This window comes from Glycine max, chromosome 8, assembly GCF_000004515.6.
Source record: "Glycine max cultivar Williams 82 chromosome 8, Glycine_max_v4.0, whole genome shotgun sequence".
Lineage (NCBI taxonomy): Eukaryota > Viridiplantae > Streptophyta > Magnoliopsida > Fabales > Fabaceae > Glycine > Glycine max.
The window spans coordinates 10,903,993-10,926,001 of NC_038244.2; the positions used below are offsets into that span (position 1 = coordinate 10,903,993).

Consider the following 22,009-nt stretch of genomic DNA (forward strand, 5'->3'; position numbering starts at 1 on the left):
ATACGTGGGCCTGGGACATGGATCTTCGAGTCGGGTCAAGGCCCGTTAGATAAGGTTTATACAAATTGAGGCACCTCTATGATTTCATTTGCGCATCGAACCAAAATTAGGGTTTTTGTCGTAGCAGGAAGAAGCAGCAATGGCGCCGAAGATAACACGCAAGGTCAGCAGAAACCCCGAATTGATAAGGGGAATCGGAAAGTACTCGAGGTCGCAGATGTACCACAAGAGGGGCATTTGGGCTATCAAGGCCAAAAACGGTGGCGTTTTACCTCGCCACGACCCCAAACCCAAACCTGAAACTCCCACTGAAAAACCACCCAAATTTTACCCCGCTGATGATGTCAAGAAACCCCTTGTCAACAAGCACAAACCCAAACCAGCTAAGCTCAGGTGCATTATCAATCTCATTCTCACTTGTTATGTGTAATGGATTCTAAAATTTGTGTTTTTATTTGATTTTAGTTTAGTTTGTGTAATTGATTTGATTTGGAGTTTGAGATGTTAGAAAGACATGTCATAGAATGATTGAATAATATAATATGCTGATACAAAGCTCAGGTTAAATTTATAACAATAGAAGCTACTCGGTTTTATATGCACTAATTAACTTAGTAAAATGGTTTGGAAACTAACCAATTCACTAACACGTAACTAAGTAGAATCAGCAGTTCTAACTTTTAGTTTTAATTATATCAATTTATTTTATGTTAGTCTAGGTTATTGGTAAATGATGGAATGTATTTGAGTATTTTTTTCAATAAAATTTTTCTGGTTTGGTTATGTTTTATTTTTATGTGGAACTTATGGCATGTGATTCTGTTTTGTTTGTGTTTCAGGGCTAGCATTACCCCCGGAACAGTGTTGATTCTTCTTGCTGGTAGATTTAAGGGAAAGAGGGTAGTGTTTTTGAAGCAGCTACCTTCTGGGTTGCTTCTTGTAACAGGTGAGTTTTGTTGTTAAACATTATTGCTGAGATTGTGCATGCTAAGCATTTTGTTCATTTGTCATTGTATTAATAAATTGAATTTTTTATTTTATCCTGATGAGTAATAATCAATTATTTCTCTTGTATGTAAAATGTTGCTTCTCTATTATTGCTTGGGTGTATACTAGTGTTTCATCTCGCAATGTTGTCTCTTATTATACTAGGGATTTCATTATCTGATTTAACCTTAATAGGAAACAGTGAAAATAGAAAACAATAATAAGATGTTTAAACTTTTGAAAACAGGAAATAAAACCAATTTATCCCTTTATTTCCCATCTAGTGTAGTTTTCCGGGTATGTGGGTGGAAATGCTAGTGACTAGTGGTTATCTTGGTGGGTGTGCTCTAGAATGTACATTGGCATTGGTTTTTTAGTACCTAATACCTATGGATCACAAATTTGAATTTGGGATGTACTCTGTTCTCCACCCATTTCTGGTCCGTCTTATGTCTCTCACGTGCCATTTCAGGTCCTTTCAAGGTTAATGGAGTTCCTTTGAGACGTGTGAATCAGGCCTATGTTATTGGCACATCAACCAAAGTAGATGTCTCTGCTGTTAATGTCAACAACTTTGATGACAAATACTTTGCGAAGGAAGCCCAGAGGAAGAAGAAGAAGGGAGAAGGGGAGTTCTTTGAGGCAGAGAAGGAGGTGGGATTATCAGTTTTTTGATTTTGTTGATGTTCTACCTGTTATTCTTACTTGCTTCTGCGTGCTGATCTCTGCATTCTTTTTTCCAATGATGCAGGAAAAGAGCGTGTTACCCCAGCAGAAGAAAGATGACCAGAAAACAGTGGATGCTGCATTGTTAAAAGCCATTGAGAGTGTGCCAGACTTGAAGTCTTATTTGGGTGCCAGGTTTTCTCTAAAGGCTGGCGTGAAACCTCATGAGCTAGTCTTCTAGAGGAAAGAAGGGTGTTACTCTTGTTTTTGATAACCTGTTTGTTTATTGGTGTTGATCCTTATAGTTGCACTCTTATAACATTCTTGTTAACAGACAAATGAAGAACCTAAAATTTTGTTAGGCAATCGATTGTGACGCGTGCTCTTTACATTTTGTTGATTGTGTGAATTTTAGATATTGTGTGGACCTTTAGCACGCCAAATGAAAAAAATTGGAAACAGATGTACATGTGGTCAAGGAAATCTTTCCATAATACATTCATAAAATTTTAAGATATAGATATTAGAAGAATCGACAATGACTAGGATGAATCTTCCCGAGTATTTTTTTTGGCTTTTTAATATACAATAGCTACATGTTTTGTTGCCCTTGGCTTCTGAAGTTATAATTTTCTGTTCACTTGTTTTTTTTTAGAGAAAATTGACTTGCAGCAGTAATTTAGCTTTTGGAAAATTTTAAACACCTCAATATAAGTCATATTATAATCATGTTTAATTATATTCTTGTTTAGACTAAATTTGAAAAAATAATCCTTTATTTTTTGAAGTTCTTTTTGAAAAGCTGATAAACGTGAAGTATTACTTTTTCATAATAAATTTAATACGGATTTTTTTAGAGAAAAGTTTAGGGTAGTGGCTGTGTCAGGACATGCTTCAGGTCACCACGCAATTAATATACACTAATAATAGTATTAAAAAAAATGAAAACTTTTCCTTCTTAAATTTGGATGAAATTTACACTTTCAAAGGTAAAGAATAATATATTATTTTTAAAGTTTAATGCCTATGTATCATTCAATTATATTATAAATTATTATTTGAATTATTTTAAAATGATTATTTTAAAAGTGAAAAAAATTATTATATAATGAACTATGATTGAATGATTGTATAATTTTTTTCGTGAGAAATAAAGGATAACATAAGATGTAAGGTTCGATGAGATAATGATCCAAGCTCAGCAAATTAGTTGCCTTGGCGATAAAAATGTTGAAAGGAGAGGTTCTATTTACGAGCTTTGAAGTTGCTGGTCCTTCGAATAAGGGTGGTATGCAGTGCCGTTCACGTCCAACAATTGCAAAACAATAAGAGAATCTGAGTCACATATAAGTATTAGTTGACGAAAACCAGCGTCCCAAGCTATTTGAAGACCGTGCATGAAACTCAGCATTTACATTTGTGATAAAACCGCCAGAACCTTTGAAACCAAGATGTCATTGGTCAGGATCATCTCTGAGGAGGCCTCCGGATAAAAATTAAATATCATATTAGAAATTTATAATACTCATATATTCTGCTGAATATTTATGTGAGCCAAAGAGGAAAAAAAACAGTTTTTCATTCATAGGTACAAGATTCAATCCTGTTCTAATAGGAAATAATGCACAATAAAACTAACTCTCACATCTAACAAACAAAAGAAAAAAAATAACTTACTTATTACTTATAGAAAATAAAATCATTTAAATAGTTTGATGGCACGTGTCAATTTATACAAATTAAATTTTAATTAGTAAAATGAAGACTGGTATACTAAAAAAAATTATGGACACATTAGTCTGGGCTTGGAGCATGGATCCTTTGAGTCAGGTCAAGGCCCGTTAGATTTTATACAGAACAGGTATCTATATGTCTGATTTTCATTTGCGCATTAAACGAGAATTAGGGTTTGTAGTGCAGCAGGAAGAAGCAATAATGGCGCCGAAGATAACACGTAAGGTTAGCAGAAACCCCGAATTGATAAGGGGAATCGGAAAGTACTCGAGGTCTCAAATGTACCACAAGAGGGGCATTTGGGCTATCAAGGCCAAAAACGGTGGCGTTTTACCTCGCCACGGCCCTAAACCCAAACCTGAAACTCCCGCTGAAAAACCACCCAAATTTTACCCTGCTGACGATGTCAAGAAACCCCTTGTCAACAAGCACAAACCCAAACCCGCGAAGCTCAGGTTCATTTTCACTTCATTCTTATTTGTTTTGACTTATTTTATGGTGATGCTAGTAAATAAATTGGGGATCTGGAAATGTAGGTTATCGCTAATTGCTGATTGCTGATTGCTAATTAATAAAATGAATGAGTTTTTTTTTCTTAATAAAATTGCTTTGGTTTAATGATGTTTTATTTATATATGGAGCTCATGGAGTGTGATTTTGTGTTGGGTGTGTGTTCAGGGCTAGCATTACTCCCGGGACAGTGTTGATTCTTCTTGCCGGTAGATTTAAGGGAAAGAGGGTCGTCTTTTTGAAGCAGCTTCCTTCTGGGTTGCTTCTTGTAACTGGTGAGTTTTGTCATTAATATGATACTTCTTATTACTGAGATTTTGCATGCTAAGCATATTGTTTATTGTGTGATGTTTTTGATTGTTGTTATCAATTGAATTTATATTGTAGTTGTTGTTGATAATTGCTTTGTAAGTGTTGCTTGAGGTCTGTACTTCTGTTTCAACTCACAATTTTGTTTGTTGTTATGTTGCTTTTCCATTTTGTGTATTTTTATGTGTGTGCGTGTAAATGTTAGTGATTATGTTGGGGGTGTGCTTTAGTTTAGAATGTAGATTGACATTGGTTTTTTGGTACATGTTGATCTCAAATTTTAATAGCACTTGACTCTTGCTTTTCTGAGATGTACTATGTGCTCCGTCCATTTCTGGTCTGGCTTATGTTTGTCACTTGCCACTTCAGGTCCTTTCAAGATTAATGGAGTTCCTTTGAGACGTGTGAATCAGTCCTATGTTATTGGCACTTCAACCAAAGCAAATGTCTCTGCTGTTAATGTCGAACAGTTTGATGACAAATACTTTACAAAGGAAGCCCAGAAGAAGAAGAAGGGAGAGGGCGAATTCTTTGAGGCAGAGAAGGAGGTGGGATTGTCTATTTTCTTATTTTGTTGAAGTTCTTGTTATTTGTAGTTAGTTCTGCATGCTGATCTCTGTCTTTTTCTTCTTTCTGATGCAGGAAAAGAGTGTGTTGCCCCAGCAGAAGAAAGATGACCAGAAAACTGTTGACTCTGCGTTGATAAAAGCCATCGAGAGTGTTCCAGACTTGAAGACTTATCTGGGTGCCAGGTTTTCTCTAAAGGCTGGCGTGAAACCTCATGAGCTAGTCTTCTAGAGTAAAGGGGTGTTACTCTTGTTCTTCATATCCTGGTTGTTTATTGATGTTTGTCCGTATAGCTGCGCTCTTATAACTTGTTAACAGACAAATTAAGTACTTAAAATTTTGTTAAGGTTACCAACTGTGTCTCGGATATTCCTTCCTGCAATTTTGCTCCTTTTCACATTTTGTTGATTGTATGAATTTTAGATGTGTTTGGGGCTTTCATCTTGTCATGGCAAATGAAGTGGTGCATAGTCATTAGTGGATGCTACCTGGTTGATCCTGCTAGTATTGATAACTATATTCTTTTAGCATGTGGTTAGGAGTTTGATTCTTAAGTCAGTGTGTATGGAAGAATATCTTTAGTTGAGAGGTTAGATTGTTAAATGAATTTTCGGATTGGGAGAGATTAGTCTTTAGCTCATAAAATAAAAGAATCATTGATAGTAAAAAGGGCATGAAATACTATTGAGTAAATCATAACCTTAATGTATAGATCATCCATTTCTTCTATTGGTATTATCATACCTTATTATATTTTAAAGTAAATCATATTAAATTAAAAAAGGTAAGTAAATAATAAAAAGGTGTAAATAATATCATCACATCAGTGAGTTTTGAGTCGTTGATTTAAGAGTTTAGAAGAACTTGCTAAACGAACTAAAGGACATCGGGTTTAGTTAGGTTGAGTTGGGTCTGACTCCAACAACAAAATTCTTACTAAAATATTTGGGTCTGATTGGGTTCATAAGTTATTCAAACTAGCGAACACCTCTAATTGAATAACTTTGTATGTGGTCGTGTGTTGGTGGTTTAGAAGTAATAAACCAGATAATTAAATTGTTCAAAATTTTATATATTCTAAAACTATATATAGTAATTTTGATGTACATGAATGAGGTTTCAAATTATTGTGTTAAATCTACAATTTTGTGAATGAAACTTTTAATCTAATAATAAGTTTTGACATAAAATTACTTTTAATCTATTTTTTTTTACTCAGCAAAAAAAAAACTAATTAAAAGTTATTGAGTGATTTCTTTTTGGATTTAAATTTAAAATGAAAATTTCAAATAATAAAGTATGACCTATGAAATAATAGTTATTAATTAATGAAAAAAATAATAGTTGAAACTTAAAAAGTAAAATAATAGGAAGTCCGAAGTGGTACTTCAAGAGACTAAAGCCATATCTTTTCTTTTTTTACAACTAAAGCCATATTTTAAACACGTTTTTTTGGTATTTTTTTATGATATTAAAGAAATGCGGTTTGTCAGTTTTGGAAATTTCGCAACGTGGAACTAAACCCAAAGAAATTACTAATAAGATGGAATGATTGTGGTAAAACTAACAGGGTCAGCTGGAGCCTCCAGATATATCAATTGTATGATGGGACAGAGTTTGTTAGATAACTTGCAAAACATTTATTGATGCTAAATCTTGTTGGAATTTCCTGAAGAGGAAAATTTGGTTGGTTGGAAGTTGCCGTGCGTTGGTGGTCCTACTCCCGGTTTAGATAATGGATAATGGCCTAAAGCAATTTTAGTCCTTAGAAATTAAAGCACTCTTGCAAATTGGGTTTAAGTTGTAAAGCGTCCAACGCAAAATATTTATTTGGTTGTCATCATAAAAATGGAGCATTGCAGGCTGGCAAGAATTGCAGTTAAAGCATGACCACTGGTAATTATTTATTTAATGTACCCCAAATCTCAGTAATAGGTTAACAACACCCACGATGACCGTAGTAGAGCTGATATATAGTGGAAACCCTTTTATAGTTTTTCGGAACCACCGGCGAAGAATAATCATTAACAAGTAACCTATTTTGTACAGTATTTATTTAGCTGCACAATGGATAAATGGAAAATATTCACCATGTTTTGGAGCTAGCAAACAGGTTTTTTAGTTATGACTAATGAGCGCCGTTTAAATGGTTACCATCTTTACCTATAGTTGGATTAAAAAAAAAATTAGCTACCATAAGAAGTAACAGAGAGAATCATCGCCAAAGGTAGATTAGGACTGAAAACAAAAGGTTTGTTTTTAAATTAAGATCAATAGCTAATAAGTATTTATCACCAAACGAACAGACAAGCAAGCTGTTCCTATCCAGAATCTTCAGAAAACAAGAGAAAGATTGCACTTGCCCTTGAATATTAGGCTTTCACACAACAATTGAAGTAGCTGAGGAAGCTCTTCCTTGCCTGTCAGGGAAAATAAATAAATAAATAATGATGTAAAAGATGTGCACCATACGTATGTACGAGATATAATTGAGCAATATTAATCAGAAACCACAAATGTACTACTACCTGAGGACAATCTATTTCGGATCTAGAGATGAAGCTGATATGCAGTAAGTTCTTTTTTGAAATTCCACCATAGACATTGGGTTGTTTTCTTTTCTTTTATTTTTTTGATACATTTTATTTGGGCTGTTTTCTACTAGCTAGGCTTCTCATAACCACATAAAGGGACATTATCCCCAACAAAATGCGAGCAACCTATATATTTTATTATGCGTGGCTCTCATACTATTGAATAGAATGTAATTGCCCCAAACATCCATCGCATGTGCAATAACTAGAATTGCGTGTTGCCTAGGTATCTAGATGATACACAACAATAATTTGGGTCCCACCATAATATTCTCTATATTGTATAATTTAGTGTATCCTCTTCTTTCTTTGGTGGAAAATATTTGCATATTTTTCAACTACATTATTCTTCACTACTTTCTTTCCATATTGTGTTCATTAATATATGGTACAGCTACAGCTGCTAACAAAGTAGAAAACCACGGATCTATGTCCCTTACTTGTTCAACATAATCCGATATTATTTTGATTTTCTTCATTATCTTTTCCAGAGTCTCAGCTTTTCAGTGACGGGGTAGACGGAAGATTGTGTATATGCCATTCATTTATTCATTAATAGTGTGTAATTTAATCATGATGAAGATTTGTATAGTTAGGTTCATCCCAAGTCCTAATACTAGAAATGAAAGGAGAATATATGAAATTAAACTTGAAGAGTAAAAAAAAGACATTGTTTTAAATGATATTTCTTGAAGAGTAACGATATTTTTTTGGCAAGAAAACCCTCTATGTCAACTCGAGTTTTTTAAATCCAAATATGAACTAATGGGTGGCTTTTTCTATGTGGAGACAGACAGGTTACTAGTTTGAAATTTGTAAATGCTCAACAGCTCAAGGTCAAGGAGAGGACAGACAAAGAGTTAAAGTCAGAAGCAAAGACCTCTCATCCCATAGTTTTATACATTAACTATACGTCTATACCTACTTGCTAGAAAAATGTTGTTCATAGGACAACTTTATAATACACATTTTACAACTGAATGTGTGTGTGTGAGAGAGAGAGATAGAGGAGTGTAGAATAAGATAACCAATGTGATAAAAGTAAAAAAGAAAAAAAAATTGTAAAATAGGGATGTGGGAAAAATGAGTAAGAATAATATTATTCAAAGATATATATGTTCACCAACACACTCTTCTTCAACTATATTGAGTTATATTATCTATAAAGCATTTTTTATGATATAACATTCATTCACAAATTGGTTAATGTAGTTTATACATTTGTAAGAAGGATATTGAAAATGCCGATGAAAAAGAGTAAATTGCATAGCTTTTAATATGAAAAGGAGTGGAGGGAAAACAAGAAAGAAAAAATTATTTAAAGAGATTTCATAAAAAAATAATCTCTCTCAGAATTTGATTTTTGATCAAGCTTAATAACATCATTGATTCATATAGCCAATTTCACTTAACAGGATTTATCCATCATATTCATTGTCTTATACGAGACTTCTCTCTCTTCTTTTCTTGACTTTTTTTCTTTTTTAGAGACCCCATATTTTCTTGACTTTCTTTGAGGTATTAAAAATTATAATTTTTTTATACAAATATATTTTTAATTGCAAAAAACATATTTTGGTATTGTGATGTGTGATTACTATATCTATGTTTTTCTTCTTCTCTAACATAGCTAGGACATAACATGGACATAGATGTGGTTAGGAGGGAAACTTTAATAAATAGCTAGGTCTAATCAATTACTTCAAAATAAAATAAAAATAGACACAAACATACATTTACAGTCACATAGAGATTGAGTTTATTTTAACTTTTTAAAACATGTTCAATGGCAGTCTCAATATGAGTTGTTTAACTTTAAACACGGCTTCTTATAAAGCAATTGCTACTTAACAATATTATACCATAAATAATATTTTTAAGCATCATAGAATTCATAAAATTAATTTAAGCATTCACTTTAGCAATCTTAACATTAAAGTGAATTTTTATTTAAAATACTTAAATCTATATGAAATTGTATGATCCACAAAAATTATGATGAACAACTTATATAAATAACTATGCACTTAGTAATTTTTGACGAAAAAGTACCATAAGAATGTTTTTGTAACGTACCATCTTTTTATTTTATAGCGCATGCATCCCCCACCACATCTTCCACTTCAATTATAAATATTCTGGAAACTTTTTTGTTTATTCTTTTTAAAATATCATATCATACTGATGGAAATTTGCATGTTACATACATAACTATAACTACAATTTTTGTGTGAATCACGATCAACAGTAATAGTGTTCAAGAGCTGCCCAAAAATAAAGAACAGCTAAGCAGCTTGTGTAGACAAGAATCTTACAGTTGGAGAGTGGGTTTGATGGTAGTGGGGTTGAGGGTGCTCACTGCTGTGGGCAGTGTTGACGCTGCTGGAGGTTGTTGAATCCATGAATTCTTCTTCATTGCCAAGGCTTGCCCTGGAAATATTTGTCTTGTTCTGCTTCCTAGTTTCCCGGATCTTTGAGAAATCAAGTGAGTAGTCCGGCACTTGGCCCTTCTGATCCCAGTCCCCAAATTGCGGCACCGATAACCATGGAGCATTTTTCTATGTATGTGGATAAGATTTACATTTTAAAACTTAGTCAGCTAATCACAGTAATTAAGGGTTCTTAATATATAATGAACTTAATATTAATTACAATGTAGTATACAAAACAAAATGTAATTGAAAGATTTAAAAGAGAGGGGATATTATTAGTATTACTTATCACCTGTCTTAGACTGCACAGTAAAATTTTACCAACTATAAAGGAAACGCGGAAAAGGAACGAATCTAGGGACGAATTTGACTATTTCTTTGCTTTAGAAATTAAGGAGTTATGATTATTTGTACGACTGTAACACTGTCATCAACGTTTCAAAGCAATCCAGGTTCCTTCGAGGTTAAAAACAAATCGTAGAGAATCCCCATCCTTTTAAAAAGTTTACATAAAACAAGAAAATGTAATAGTAAAACAAAATTAAATTTAACAATCATAATTAAGGCGAGCTGGAAAGGGGAGCGCATGAATAATCATGTTACCCGTGTCTCCGTTTTAACCGATTGAAGAAATACAACAATCTCTGCAGATGCACGTTGAATAACAGCTGGTATTACTTAATGACCAAAATTAAATATTAAATCAAACGAGAAACAGATTATGGATTTTGAAGGCGGATAAAACATGCAATTCTTTAGATGATTTTGTAGTCTTCTCAGATTAATTAAGATTAGAGTACGTTTCACCTTTAACAAAGAGAATAGAACCAAAAGCAGGTAAATAATAGCATGTAAGATTTTCGTCCTTTAAACTATGTTAACCGGTAGTTAATCTGCTTAAATCATATCTCCAAGCTACTACCTAGCTAACACCAAGTTTTCAAACAACCGTTTAACAATATAAATATATATATATAAGATATCGGTTTCACAATTAAAAGAGAAGAAGACTCTGCTCTCTCTGTTTCTGGTTCATGTGCTTCAACAAGTAGCATGCAATTTAATCTCCAGATTTGTGATCTAGCTAATTTCACATTAACGCAAACAATACAGCGATTACTTATTTTATGAAGCAATCACAGAATCTGAAGAAGATTAATGAGGGAGAAACTAACCTCTTTACGACGGTCCATGGGAGTGTTTTTCAGATCTCGAAAGAGGTTTGGAAGTGTATTTATAGAGCGAGAGTTTAATAATGAACTGAAACAATCACAAACAACAGCTTGGCGAATCCGAAAGAAGAGAGGTCCCCCGTTCGTTCGAGATGATGTGAAATACCAAACTTATTGCACAGTGTGATTCAATCTCATTGGATGTGTGTGTCTATATAATACTTACAACAGAAAGATGCACTGGCTCCAACTTTTTTTTTTTTTTAATCAAGACTTTTGTATTGATTTGTGAGTTCATTTACGAAAATGACACTCTTGGACACGCTATGCTTACCCAGCCAGCACACACGACTTTTACACTTATCTTTCCCTTGAGGCTTTTTCTTCTTCAATAGGTGGTTCCTTTGTGCAAGCTGCAGTGTCTGACTTGGCGTGCGGATACACCTCATTTCCCCCTTATCATACCCGTGACACGGTCTACCCTAAAAGAAAAATGGAAAATGACCCCTTACTGCATGTTTGAAAAAATGTTGGTGAGAACAAAAATAATTTCATTAATGAATTAAGATCTGTTTTTTGTATTCATTTTGTATTACATTGTTACATTTCTCTTTGAAATGCTTGTCACAGCAAAGGTAAGGAAAAACAAACATACCCTTAGTTGATAAGCAACCAAATACCATTAAAACAGTAATCTCTTCCAAATAAGGTTTTTTTTTTAAAGATAATAGCCATCAACATATTTTTTAATATATTTTTTAGTGAGTAAAATTTCCTTGGATCAACCATAATTATATATTGTAAGCTGAATTAATCTTTAATTTAATGGATTGGAGGATCGTTATAATCTCTAACTTAGGATAAAAAAAATACATTTTTTGATATTTTTATAATTAACTAAAAATTATATAAAAAAATATTAAATAAAATGTAAGTAATAGCCACACAAAAATTATAAATTTTAATAAATTTCATTCAATAATAAAAAATAATTACAAGTAGTATTTTTTTTCTTGAATGAAAATAAATATCACCGGCATGATTTTGGTTCTAAATATTCTCCCTCTTTTGTGCTTCAGTGCTTCAGCTTCATGGACTTCGTAAATTTGTAAGTATTGTTTGTTACTGTTTGTGCATTGCCTATCACCCTAATTATTATAAAGACATTTATGGCTCATTAGTTATTGTATTTGCCGGAGAATGAACTATCATAGGTGAATATGATAGGTGTTAATAAATAAGCAATTGATCAGTCAATGGATTTTATTCAAATTGTCACGTTTGACTATTAAACCAGATTTAATTCTTTTGTCGGACAATTTCATTTTTTTTACATTCTTTTGTTGAACAATTAATAAATAGAAAAGTCGTCCAAACATCCACGAATGAAAAAAAAAAAAAGACAATCATGCTATCGGGCTTTCAACTCTACTATTTAAAATTTGAGCTTGACGTTGATATTAAAACTTTAATTCTTCACAGTAGCTTGACCAGCCAATATTAATGATTATATTTTTTAATTGCATATTCGTTAATCATATAAAAAATATGTTAATTTTTCAAAAGTCCGTGTCATTACTCAATTGGTTAATCCATTTTTATATACTATAGTTTTAATTCAGCAGATTTTGAGATTTTGTTTCACCTGTGAACAATAGTTATAAAAAAGAGTTAACCATTAAAAAAAAATCACTCATCATAACTGACCTTATAATATGCATGACAACCATTTAAAAAAAAAAGTAAATGTTGATGAAATATAACTATATGAGTGGCCAGATGGTCATATCCACGCTCATTTACCAAAAGTGGGTTCTATGGCCTGATAGGATATCTCTTTTTTTTTCCTCTGATTTCCATTTTTCTGTTTTCTTTTTACTCTTCTTTTGGGTATGCAACTGAAGGTTTGGTGGGGAATTTGGCTCTGACAGGGGGTTATTGATTGTCCGACTTGATATTGAGCAGTAAGGTGTGAACTACCTCAAGCCCTCTCCTCAAAAAAAAAAAAAAAAACTCGTTAATGGTTGCGATTAAAGATCAATGCTATGTTAAAAATAATATTTGTAACATTTTGTAAATTGGGAATAAAATTCATAAAAGAAATTGAAAAGGCTAAATTTGTTTCACGAATAAGCGAAAACTATAATACAATGCAAATAGAGAATGGAACTTTTGCTTCAAGAATTTACCATATCCATAACTTCATATCTATTTTAAAAGACTAATAGAAGAAGGAACTTTGTTCATGAAATTACCATCCTTATCTTGTATAGTTTTCTTAAAGCAATTAAATATATGTTGCAATTAGGTTCTTGTTATATATTCTTCAGTATTTGAAATTAATGCTTTGCTGCTTCTTTTTTTCTTTTCTCATACTCCCCAACCAAGCATTTGGCCGAAAGTGGGAACAATGTAAGAAACACAGAAAAAGATGTTGATAAAAAGAAATTGTAAGTTTTATACGGAGATAGCTATCTCCAAAACCAACAGCTAGCCATACAATTTCGATTAAATCTAACCCCCCGAAAAAGTAAAGTTCTGCTTTAGACTCATGCAGAGTCAGAACTCTCCTTCACCTTTTCTGTAGTCTTATGAATTGCTTCTTCAACTAGTTTTGCTGCTGTTTCAGCACTTTCCTCAACCGTCTCTTTGCTTTTGCCAAAATTCTTCTCAACTGCTTCTCTGAACGTTCTTTTGACACCATCATATTCTCTGTCTCCTACCCATCCCGTGCCCCTGAAACTGAGAAAAAAAAAATACATAATTTCTATTTATATGAAAATATGAATGATAAATAAATAAAAATTTAAATGTTTTTGATTCCCAAAAATATCATAACTTTTTGTTTGTCACTATAAAAAATTTATTCATTTTTAAATTCTTAATGATGTAATTTTAGTCTCTTGTTATATATATTTTTAATTCATAACGAGAGACTAAACCTACGTCACTTTATTAAATGTAAAATTAAAAATTTACAAAAACAAGAAACATATATTTAATCTTGTGAATAAAAAAAACCTCTTAACTTACTCCAAATTTGGTGGAGAAAACTGCATTTGAAGATCATGTATGACAATTTTGATTTTCTCCCAGGAACTTTGATGTGACTTTCTGACAATTTTGGTTTTTCTGGGTGGTCTTGATCAACATTTTGGCCACCCTCTTCATGATCAAGTGTTGCAGGTTGGAATTGGAGAATGATTAGGACGCAGAAAAGAAGAAAGAATAGAATGGTTCTGCTGAATTTATCCATGTTAATCAGTAACAAATTATTAGAGCTAGGTTAGAGAAGAGGGTTGCCAAGGTATTTGGCTGATTAATTGGTTGTTAGTAGTTTGCAGATCTCTCTACGTTGATCACATTCCACTACGTGGGGCTCGCATCTTGCATGTAGTGGTCCATGTCCATATATACTTGAATATTTCAAAATTCAAACATTTTCATTATTTCTCAAAAAACAAAGACAAATAATTAAGAAAAAGAAGAGCTAGCTAACGAGTAACAATGCAAGAAATAAAAGTTGTGGACAATTTTATTTCTGGTGGTTCCATATGGTAAGAAAACTTTTGGCACGAAATTAATACGGAGCAACATGCTTTTATATATCTTACAATTTAATTACTAATATGTAAATAACAAAAAATACTGTCATCCAATTAAAACAGTGCCATATAATTATGTTGAAAACCATATTTAGAATAATTTCGAATCAAATAATAAAAAAAATATTTACGCTGAGAATATTTCAAAATTAATTAAAATCTAGAAGGACAATACTAGATCTAACAAATAAGATATATTAAAATATATCATTTAATAAATTTTTATATTATAACTAGTTTAATTTTAATGCACTATTGGTAATTTGGTATATAGATTTTACATTGTCAAGTAATTAAAAATTATTCTAGTAGATATAATTTTTAATTAAATGACAATCTTTATTTAAATAATAATGTGAAATAGTATTTCAATTAAGTTCTTTTTTGTTTTTCAATTATTGTTTACTAAGATCTCATGCATAAGGTCACTGCAGAGGATGTGATTTAAATTTTTTCCAAAGTATGCCTAAAAAGGAATTTTTTTTTCAATTATTGTTTACTGAGATCTCATGCATAAGGTCACCGCAGAGGATATGATTTAAATTTTTTCCAAAGTATGCCTAAAAAGGAAAATTTATTAGGTAAGATTTCTATTTAGGATTATGAAAACTGGTCTGATCATTGACTCCGTCGAAACACTAGGTCGATAAATCAAGGTTTAACTAGTAGATCACTTATTGACCTAACATATATATATATATATTAAAAAATTTAAAAATATATAATATACCTAACATAATAATCAATTCATATTTTAATACTTCAAAAATTAAATTTATTGTCATGATCAAATTTTAAAATATTACATAATCATTTATTATTATAAATTTCTACTATTTTGTTGGATATTATCATTAAATTACTAAAGAAATTCTTATTTATCAAGACTAAATACAAAAATTATTAAACGACCATAAACAAGTATGTTAAAGATGTATAAAACACATAAATATTGAATCATATCATGATCAATACAATGATAATTAATTATTATATATTGTTATTAAGATAAAAAAATATTATAGAAACATATTATGTTATTTAATAATTAATTATTAATAATTTGACATAGTATAGGGTATGAAGAAAAAAAAAACTCAACCGGATCAATTTGGTCTGGATCATCGGATTTGATCAAATTCGACCAGGTCAATCCAAGCCGTTTGAATCAAATACATTTCAGATCTTTTACCTTAACTGGATTGTCTAAGACACCGAGTCTCAAACCTAACCCTTATACCGAGTCTCAAACCTAACCATTTTTTATAACTATGCTTCTACTTATCCATAATTCTGACCAATCTTCATGTCATGGGTAATCAGTTTTCAATCTATGAAGAAAAAAATAATAATACTCAATTAAGTATTATGTAAAAATTAGTCAGGACTATATATATTCTCATAACATCTAATAATTTCTCCACGAAAAACGTTCAGCTTTGCACTACTTACACTCCTGAGACCTAAACGCCTATTTTGTATAAGGCTAGATACTCAATTTAAAAGAAAAACACAATTTACGGGATAGCATCAACGGTTTTATCAAAGTGGAATCCCTCTTATTTGGAGTGTTGTTACCCATAATACTGGTGGAAGTTTAGATAGCAGGAAAAGAAAAGTATGATATAAAAGAATCGAGTATGTATCATTTAAATTCTCCCCAAACTTTGAACAAGTAGCTCCTCCGTCTACTGAGAAAGCCTCTTAAAAACGAATGAATCAATTGACAAGTTACAATAGGAACAAAGAATTTAAACAAGCATATATCTTTGTTCCATGCAAGAATACATCCATGTATTAACAATGACTAATAATCAAATACACAGATCTTCAGACATTAATATCTGATCGCTTTGTTCTCGCCACAGTACTGATTTCTGAGGAGCCTGACAAGGAAAATCTAGGGAAACTATAGTTTTCCGACACCGAAACTGGCTGTTGAGGATAGAGTGTGGGTGGCGGCGTTAGATTTCGTTGTGCTGGAAGTGGGGGAAGCATGTTATACTTGTAAGGATCACTGCTATCAACAATGAACTTTGTAAGGAGTGGCACAAAACAAGCTGAGAAAAGAGCAAACACATGTGCCCACTATGATGAATTGATAATGAATAAGCAAGTATCATAATTCAATCACCCAGCTACCTAGGATTTGTGCATAATCTTACTAGTTACAGCTATCATTCAATAAGATCTGGAATTTTTTTCAACTCAAGGAGCCAAACCCAAAATTGCATCTATGCATTAGCCTTTCCATAGATGAAAAATATGATCAAGAAGGCATCTTCCAGCCAAAGAAATTGCTGGTATGGTGGGGAAGATAAAAGAACAGCAGCATGCCAGCTCCAAAATGATTTTAGAAGACAAGTAGAAAATACCTTGTATTATAAGATTGATCATCTTCTGTGAAATTTTCATCTATACGCTGAGCTTGTCTCTGAACAGAAGGAATGGACCATGCTGGTGAAGGTATTTGTATTTCATCTGAGAAATATCTTCTCCTGATCAACTGAAGGGAGATGTACCACAAAACTTAGATGACAACCCATATATTAAAAATAAAAAAGACAGCTCAAAGACCATACTGACCTTGCGGAAAAATTTCACCACAGCCTCCTTGTCATGCCTTGCTTCTTTGGCAGCCTGTAGATGCCCAACATAAAAATCACAACCATTATAAGAAGAATGAATTGGATGGCAACTATTCAACAGAAAGCAAAAACAAGGCAGATCCCTGCATACAATTTTATCAGACATGATTTGTTGCTTCATTGGCACAACCGGTATTTCGGTTTAGAATGACAACATGAGAAATAAAGATTCTCAGACAGTATAGCATCTCCAGTCTAACATTTTCTAAAGCACAGCACAGTGGGCAACGGCTAAGCTAAATTCATTATTCATAGTGATTGGCTCAAAGAAATATACATTAATAAGCTTCAAGATCAGTTAAGATAAAATGTTTTATGGTTAGCCTCTCAATTTTGAAAATGAATGAAAACTGAAAATCTGCTTTTAATCAAGATCGATGGCACCAAAGTGAAATGTTAAGTTTCAATGCAGGTCATCAATAATATTAAGTGCGTCTGACAGGGAAAAAGAAGGATACAGATGAAATATTAACTTGTTCTGAATTTTGAAAAGGGGCAGTGAGGAGAAGCTTTTTTGTGGTTCTCATTTAATCCCATCGCATTCCATCAGCTAAAATACTCTTTCATATACAGTGATATGGTCACAGACACACAAAAACAAAATAAGGGGAAAATATTCAAGTGTAAAGCGCATTTAATGTGTTTGAAAAGCAACAGCTAGCTTTAAAGTACAAAACAAGCAAAACCAAAAAGTGCTACTCGCTAGTAGTTCAAACTCCCTTGTGATTAGCATTAACATTGGATTTATTCAAACTGACCTGAATACAACATACTAATTAACACGAGGGTAGTATATTATCTCAAGCATTGAAAGTGGTACAAAACATATTTGCAAGACGGACAATTTTTTAGTTGAGACACTTACAGCAATAAGGCCCCCATTACTAGGAAAACTCTCAGTCAAAGGAAGCTCCTCACTGGAAGGAAGCAAACCCTGCTTCTCAACCCATTGGCGTGCAACATCAACAAGATTCCCACTGCTTCCTCTTGGACCATCTTTTGCAGCAATATCAGCTTTGTTACCAATAACAATATAAGGAACAGGAAGGCCACCAGGACCACCAGATCCCAAAGGAGCTGAAAATGTCCCAGTGGCAGCAATCTCAGCTGCCCACTTCTGCAAGCTAGTCTTTGTTCTTCTTTGTGAAAGATCATGAACAAAAATTACACCTGCAAATGAAGTCAAAACAAGGTTTCAAAGTTTAAAATATCAGACAGCCAACTTTCAAATATGCACTGACTGTTACTAATTTTAATTGTCAAAAGTTCAAGAATACCCAAATGCGATTAATTAAGAGACTAATGCAATTATCCAGAATAGTGGTAATTAAGGTATTTTACAGATGAAAATGAAGTTTAGACTTTAGACATCCAAATCTGTATGATTTTTTATTGCAGATTTAAAAAAATTTGCTAAATGTTTCATATCAAAATTCTTTTATTTTCAGCATGCAAGGCTTGAAAAAGAGAAACCAAGGAATACATATAGTGACTGTTTAAATATTGGAATTCCTCTTCCTTATTTTCTTTCCCCCTTGGTCACAAATCTTGACCCTTCATTTTGTAGACTGCCACATAATTAAATTGATTATGCACAACTACTTCATGCAAAGTAAGCAATAATACAGTTTAGAAAACTAAAATAGTGGAATTTTTTTAACTCACCATTAATCTGTGAATAAAACAGGGACCGGCAATCTTTGTACCGTTCATGTCCTGAGACATCCCACAGTTCAACAAAGAAGTCTCTCTCAGAATCACCTTTAAGGCTACTGGAAGAGCTGCCTGAATTTCCATAAGTAATATGCTGAAATAAGAAACAGGAAATTTGGTGAAGACTATGGTACAGAAACAATGTATATACTCTTGTAACCATAGAAGGGGGTACTTACCTTCACATCAACTGAACAACCAATTGTTTGAGGAGGGCGAGCAATTGGAGAACCTTTTACAATCAGGTTAACTAAAGAAGTCTTCCCAACACCTGCAAGGATGAGAAAATATGACAAATATGCAACTACGATATCTCTGAAAAATGTTTACGGAGGGGATGTGACTGGTGCAAGCAATCACAAGCTCAGAATATTTTTTTTTTTACTTTCATCATTTAACTATAGTTGACTAATGCATGTCCAGGTTTATGAAATTTAGAGATGGGAAGTACCACCAATTATGTCCAAAGACTGACAACTTATGGGACTGTTTGGTTTAAGGAAATGTTTTCTACCTCTATTCTATCTTTTCTTTTTACTAATAATTACAAAGCACAACCTTGGTTTCAGTTTGTTTCCTGTGTTTGAAAATTTGTACTAGAAATAGTGAAAACAAGAAACAAAAGTGAAAAGAGGCAACATTTTATAATTATTATTAAAGATGTAATATAGAAACAGAAAACATTTCATTAAACCAAGTAGGCCCTAAGCGTATTGCCCCAATGACAACATCCGCAGCAACTTAACTGTAGCAATGGAATATGTCAGCAATCTCACCAATAAGAAAGTCTATGTAAGGCTTGCTAGGGATGGCAGTTAGTTAGACAGGGAGGTTACAGGGGGATGGAATTGAATAATAGAATAAAGAGAAGAGCGGAAGAGAGGACACATTTTGGGGAAGTAAGTTGGTGAAAGGGGAGGGTCTGGACTCTCGAACTCCCAGCGATTTCCACCTTTCAATAAAGATTTCCATTTCTATCTCTAGATTCTGAGCCAGATCTTATAAAATACCAAGTAAGAAATATTTCCATCTTCAACCTATTAAGCAACACTAGATTTTTATTTCCTTTTGCCCAGAGTTGATTTATATAAATAGGTTTTACTTGAGATTCACTGCATGTACTACAGTCTATCAAAAATAAGGTAGCCCATCATTCGCTCAGTTCTTGATCTTTACTATTTCAGTTAAATAATTTAACATTCCGTCACTGGATTTAATGTTCACATAAAAAAATCTAGCCTTCTGCTGTTCTCAATCATTAGGACGGAGTATGTTCTTGAGATGATATTTAAAAATATATTAATTGTAATCCAATCATGCTCAAATCAATTCATAGTAGAATTGCAATCCTAATAATAAATCCAATCTTTGTGGAGTCAATGAACACCCATATTTGAAGTTGTCCTGCTATCCTTGATTCTGAATAACTTTGAAAGCTCACACATACACATCTCAAAAGTATGTCCAAACATATTGTGAAATTAATTCGGGACATACTCGCATCAGCCAAAAGGTTTCTCAGCAACCTCCACCATATTCCTAGTTGTTTCTCTTACATTAAGAACCCAATCTTCTTAAAGCAGCCTCCGTAAATCGATTCTCTAAACCACAGGCCAAAAGGAAATAATAACTATCATCCAAACCATTTCAAATTGAAAATCCATAACCTTATGCACAACACATCACATGGCAGCTAATATCATTAACATAACTCTTGGAGCTCCCATTGAGTGTTATAACAACGGTATCACCACAGTGAATACTTTTCTTTATCCCCCAATCTTTACAGTACAACCTCCCGCATTCAATCAACTTCAATTTTGTCCACACCACAAATCACAAAATCTCCCAGTATTCCCCACTGGAAACTCAGAATAAAAATTAAAGCCACAACTAAATGTGCATCTATGTAAACATTTTAGTGAAATAAGATAACCATATATTATTTTTAAAATTAAATCAACAGCAGTGGACACACCCTAGCAGTGTAAACAAGTTTTATTCAAAAAATAAAAAGACATAAAAATAAAATTGGTAACAGAAAGACGCACGCAGGCACCTGAATCACCAACAACGAGGACTCTGACCTGGCCACAAAGGACCCCACCGTTCAACTCCTTGTTCTCCCTCTCACGGTCCCTCCAGAACATGATTCTCTCTTCGCCGACGACGAAAACTCAAAACACGCCTTCACTACCACACACACGCATACATGCACTCGTCAGGTTCCAAAACCCATGTCACGTGAGAATCACGCCGAGATCAGACAGAGCAAGAACTTCTCACGCATCCCGGGAGAAAATGGAAAACGAAAAATTAGAAAGCGGGAAAACCGAATCGACGACGGATCTGAGGAGTTTGGGATGCGGTGAACGAGAAAGAGAAGAGGATTCAGACGAAGATTTGATTGGGTTGGTGTGTGTGTGTGTGTGTAGTGTCTTGAAATGGTTTTGGGACGATGGTGGCAGAAAATTGAAGGGATGAACGAACATTGATCGTAATCATGCCATCTCTCGCTACAAATTCGTGAAACCCACGCGATCCAAGAGCACGTGATGCCCATGTGTCGGTAAATTAAAATATTAAATTGATATTTTTTTTAATTTGTAAACTTGGGGGAAATTGATTATAGGAGTATATTGATTTGATTAAGATAGATAGAGTTTAAATTAAAGGAAAACGATAATCAATGTTCTATATATCGACACTTGTTAAAAAAATAAAATTAAAATGCCGAAAAATATTTTTTCTTATAATTTTTAAATATGCTCTCATTTTAAACTTGCTGAAAAAAGTTTTATTTGATTATTCCTAATAATTTTAAACTTTTTAGTCCTGTAAAACTAAAATGACACGTTCACTTGTTCATCATCATTATTACTTTTCTCATTTATAAACAAAACATGAAGATAAAAAAATGTTTTAAGTTTTAAGTCTTGTTATTTACAATACTCCTATTGTTAATTTAGAAACTAATAATTTTTTTTAATCAAAAATTACAATAACAATGCATTAATATTGATTACATTAACTATTATACTTTTTTAACAAATCATTTTATTGTTACTCCTT

General features: G+C 32.8%; 4 protein-coding genes and 1 long non-coding RNA gene across 6 annotated transcripts; 2 read left to right on the plus strand and 3 right to left on the minus strand.

Annotated features, from left to right (window-relative positions):
• The first annotated feature begins 78 nt into the window (after nt 1–78).
• LOC100785356 (60S ribosomal protein L6-1) lies at nt 79–2,019 on the plus strand. Its single transcript, XM_003531334.4, has 4 exons — nt 79–393; nt 840–946; nt 1,460–1,641; nt 1,739–2,019. Exons 1-4 carry the CDS (start codon nt 140–142, stop codon nt 1,892–1,894), a joined length of 699 nt encoding a protein of 232 aa, XP_003531382.1. The 5' UTR covers nt 79–139; the 3' UTR covers nt 1,895–2,019.
• A 1,520-nt stretch (nt 2,020–3,539) lies between these two features.
• LOC100500022 (uncharacterized) lies at nt 3,540–5,048 on the plus strand. Its single transcript, NM_001248795.2, has 4 exons — nt 3,540–3,842; nt 4,066–4,172; nt 4,576–4,754; nt 4,849–5,048. The coding sequence occupies exons 1-4, from the start codon at nt 3,589–3,591 to the stop codon at nt 5,002–5,004; spliced, it is 696 nt and encodes a 231-aa protein (NP_001235724.1). The 5' UTR covers nt 3,540–3,588; the 3' UTR covers nt 5,005–5,048.
• A 1,964-nt stretch (nt 5,049–7,012) lies between these two features.
• LOC100785896 (uncharacterized) lies at nt 7,013–11,422 on the minus strand. Of its 2 annotated transcripts, XM_003531336.5 has the most exons (4): nt 10,975–11,422; nt 10,403–10,443; nt 9,683–9,925; nt 7,013–7,193 (listed from the first exon to the last, which is right to left on the minus strand). In XM_003531336.5, the coding sequence occupies exons 1-4, from the start codon at nt 10,990–10,992 to the stop codon at nt 7,154–7,156; spliced, it is 342 nt and encodes a 113-aa protein (XP_003531384.1). In that variant the 5' UTR covers nt 10,993–11,422; the 3' UTR covers nt 7,013–7,153. The 2 variants fall into 2 exon arrangements, with proteins under 2 accessions (XP_003531384.1, XP_003531383.1); XM_003531335.5 differs by lacking the exon at nt 10,403–10,443.
• A 1,967-nt stretch (nt 11,423–13,389) lies between these two features.
• LOC106799635 (uncharacterized) lies at nt 13,390–14,303 on the minus strand. The gene is made up of 2 exons (XR_001389323.3): nt 14,005–14,303; nt 13,390–13,713 (listed from the first exon to the last, which is right to left on the minus strand). It is a non-coding gene; the product is annotated as an uncharacterized lncRNA (long non-coding RNA).
• A 1,899-nt stretch (nt 14,304–16,202) lies between these two features.
• On the minus strand, nt 16,203–21,450 carry LOC100784826 (small GTPase LIP1). The gene is made up of 7 exons (XM_003531333.4): nt 20,997–21,450; nt 19,117–19,208; nt 18,890–19,031; nt 18,090–18,394; nt 17,163–17,216; nt 16,952–17,082; nt 16,203–16,593 (listed from the first exon to the last, which is right to left on the minus strand). Exons 1-7 carry the CDS (start codon nt 21,085–21,087, stop codon nt 16,407–16,409), a joined length of 1,002 nt encoding a protein of 333 aa, XP_003531381.1. The 5' UTR covers nt 21,088–21,450; the 3' UTR covers nt 16,203–16,406.
• Nucleotides 21,451–22,009: the final 559 nt, after the last annotated feature.

Bases quoted from the DNA above. Each gene is read 5' to 3' on its own strand.
- LOC100785356 (XM_003531334.4), top strand. From the start codon at position 140: ATGGCGCCGAAGATAACACGCAAGGTCAGCAGAAACCCCGAATTGATA. The intron at 947-1,459 runs GTGAGTTTTGTT...GTGCCATTTCAG, and splicing joins TGGGTTGCTTCTTGTAACAG to GTCCTTTCAAGGTTAATGGA. The intron at 1,642-1,738 runs GTGGGATTATCA...CCAATGATGCAG, and splicing joins TCTTTGAGGCAGAGAAGGAG to GAAAAGAGCGTGTTACCCCA.
- LOC100785896 (XM_003531336.5), bottom strand. The intron at 9,926-10,402 runs GTAACATGATTA...CCACATACATAG, and splicing joins CGGTTAAAACGGAGACACGG to AAAAATGCTCCATGGTTATC. The intron at 7,194-9,682 runs GTAAGATTCTTG...TTTCCCTGACAG, and splicing joins ATCAAACCCACTCTCCAACT to GCAAGGAAGAGCTTCCTCAG.
- LOC100500022 (NM_001248795.2), top strand. From the start codon at position 3,589: ATGGCGCCGAAGATAACACGTAAGGTTAGCAGAAACCCCGAATTGATA. The intron at 3,843-4,065 runs GTTCATTTTCAC...GTGTGTGTTCAG, and splicing joins CCCAAACCCGCGAAGCTCAG to GGCTAGCATTACTCCCGGGA. The intron at 4,755-4,848 runs GTGGGATTGTCT...TTTCTGATGCAG, and splicing joins TCTTTGAGGCAGAGAAGGAG to GAAAAGAGTGTGTTGCCCCA.
- LOC100784826 (XM_003531333.4), bottom strand. From the start codon at position 21,087: ATGTTCTGGAGGGACCGTGAGAGGGAGAACAAGGAGTTGAACGGTGGG. The intron at 18,395-18,889 runs GTGAGTTAAAAA...CTTCATTTGCAG, and splicing joins GTTTTATTCACAGATTAATG to GTGTAATTTTTGTTCATGAT. The intron at 17,217-18,089 runs GTAAGTGTCTCA...GGGCATCTACAG, and splicing joins GTAATGGGGGCCTTATTGCT to GCTGCCAAAGAAGCAAGGCA.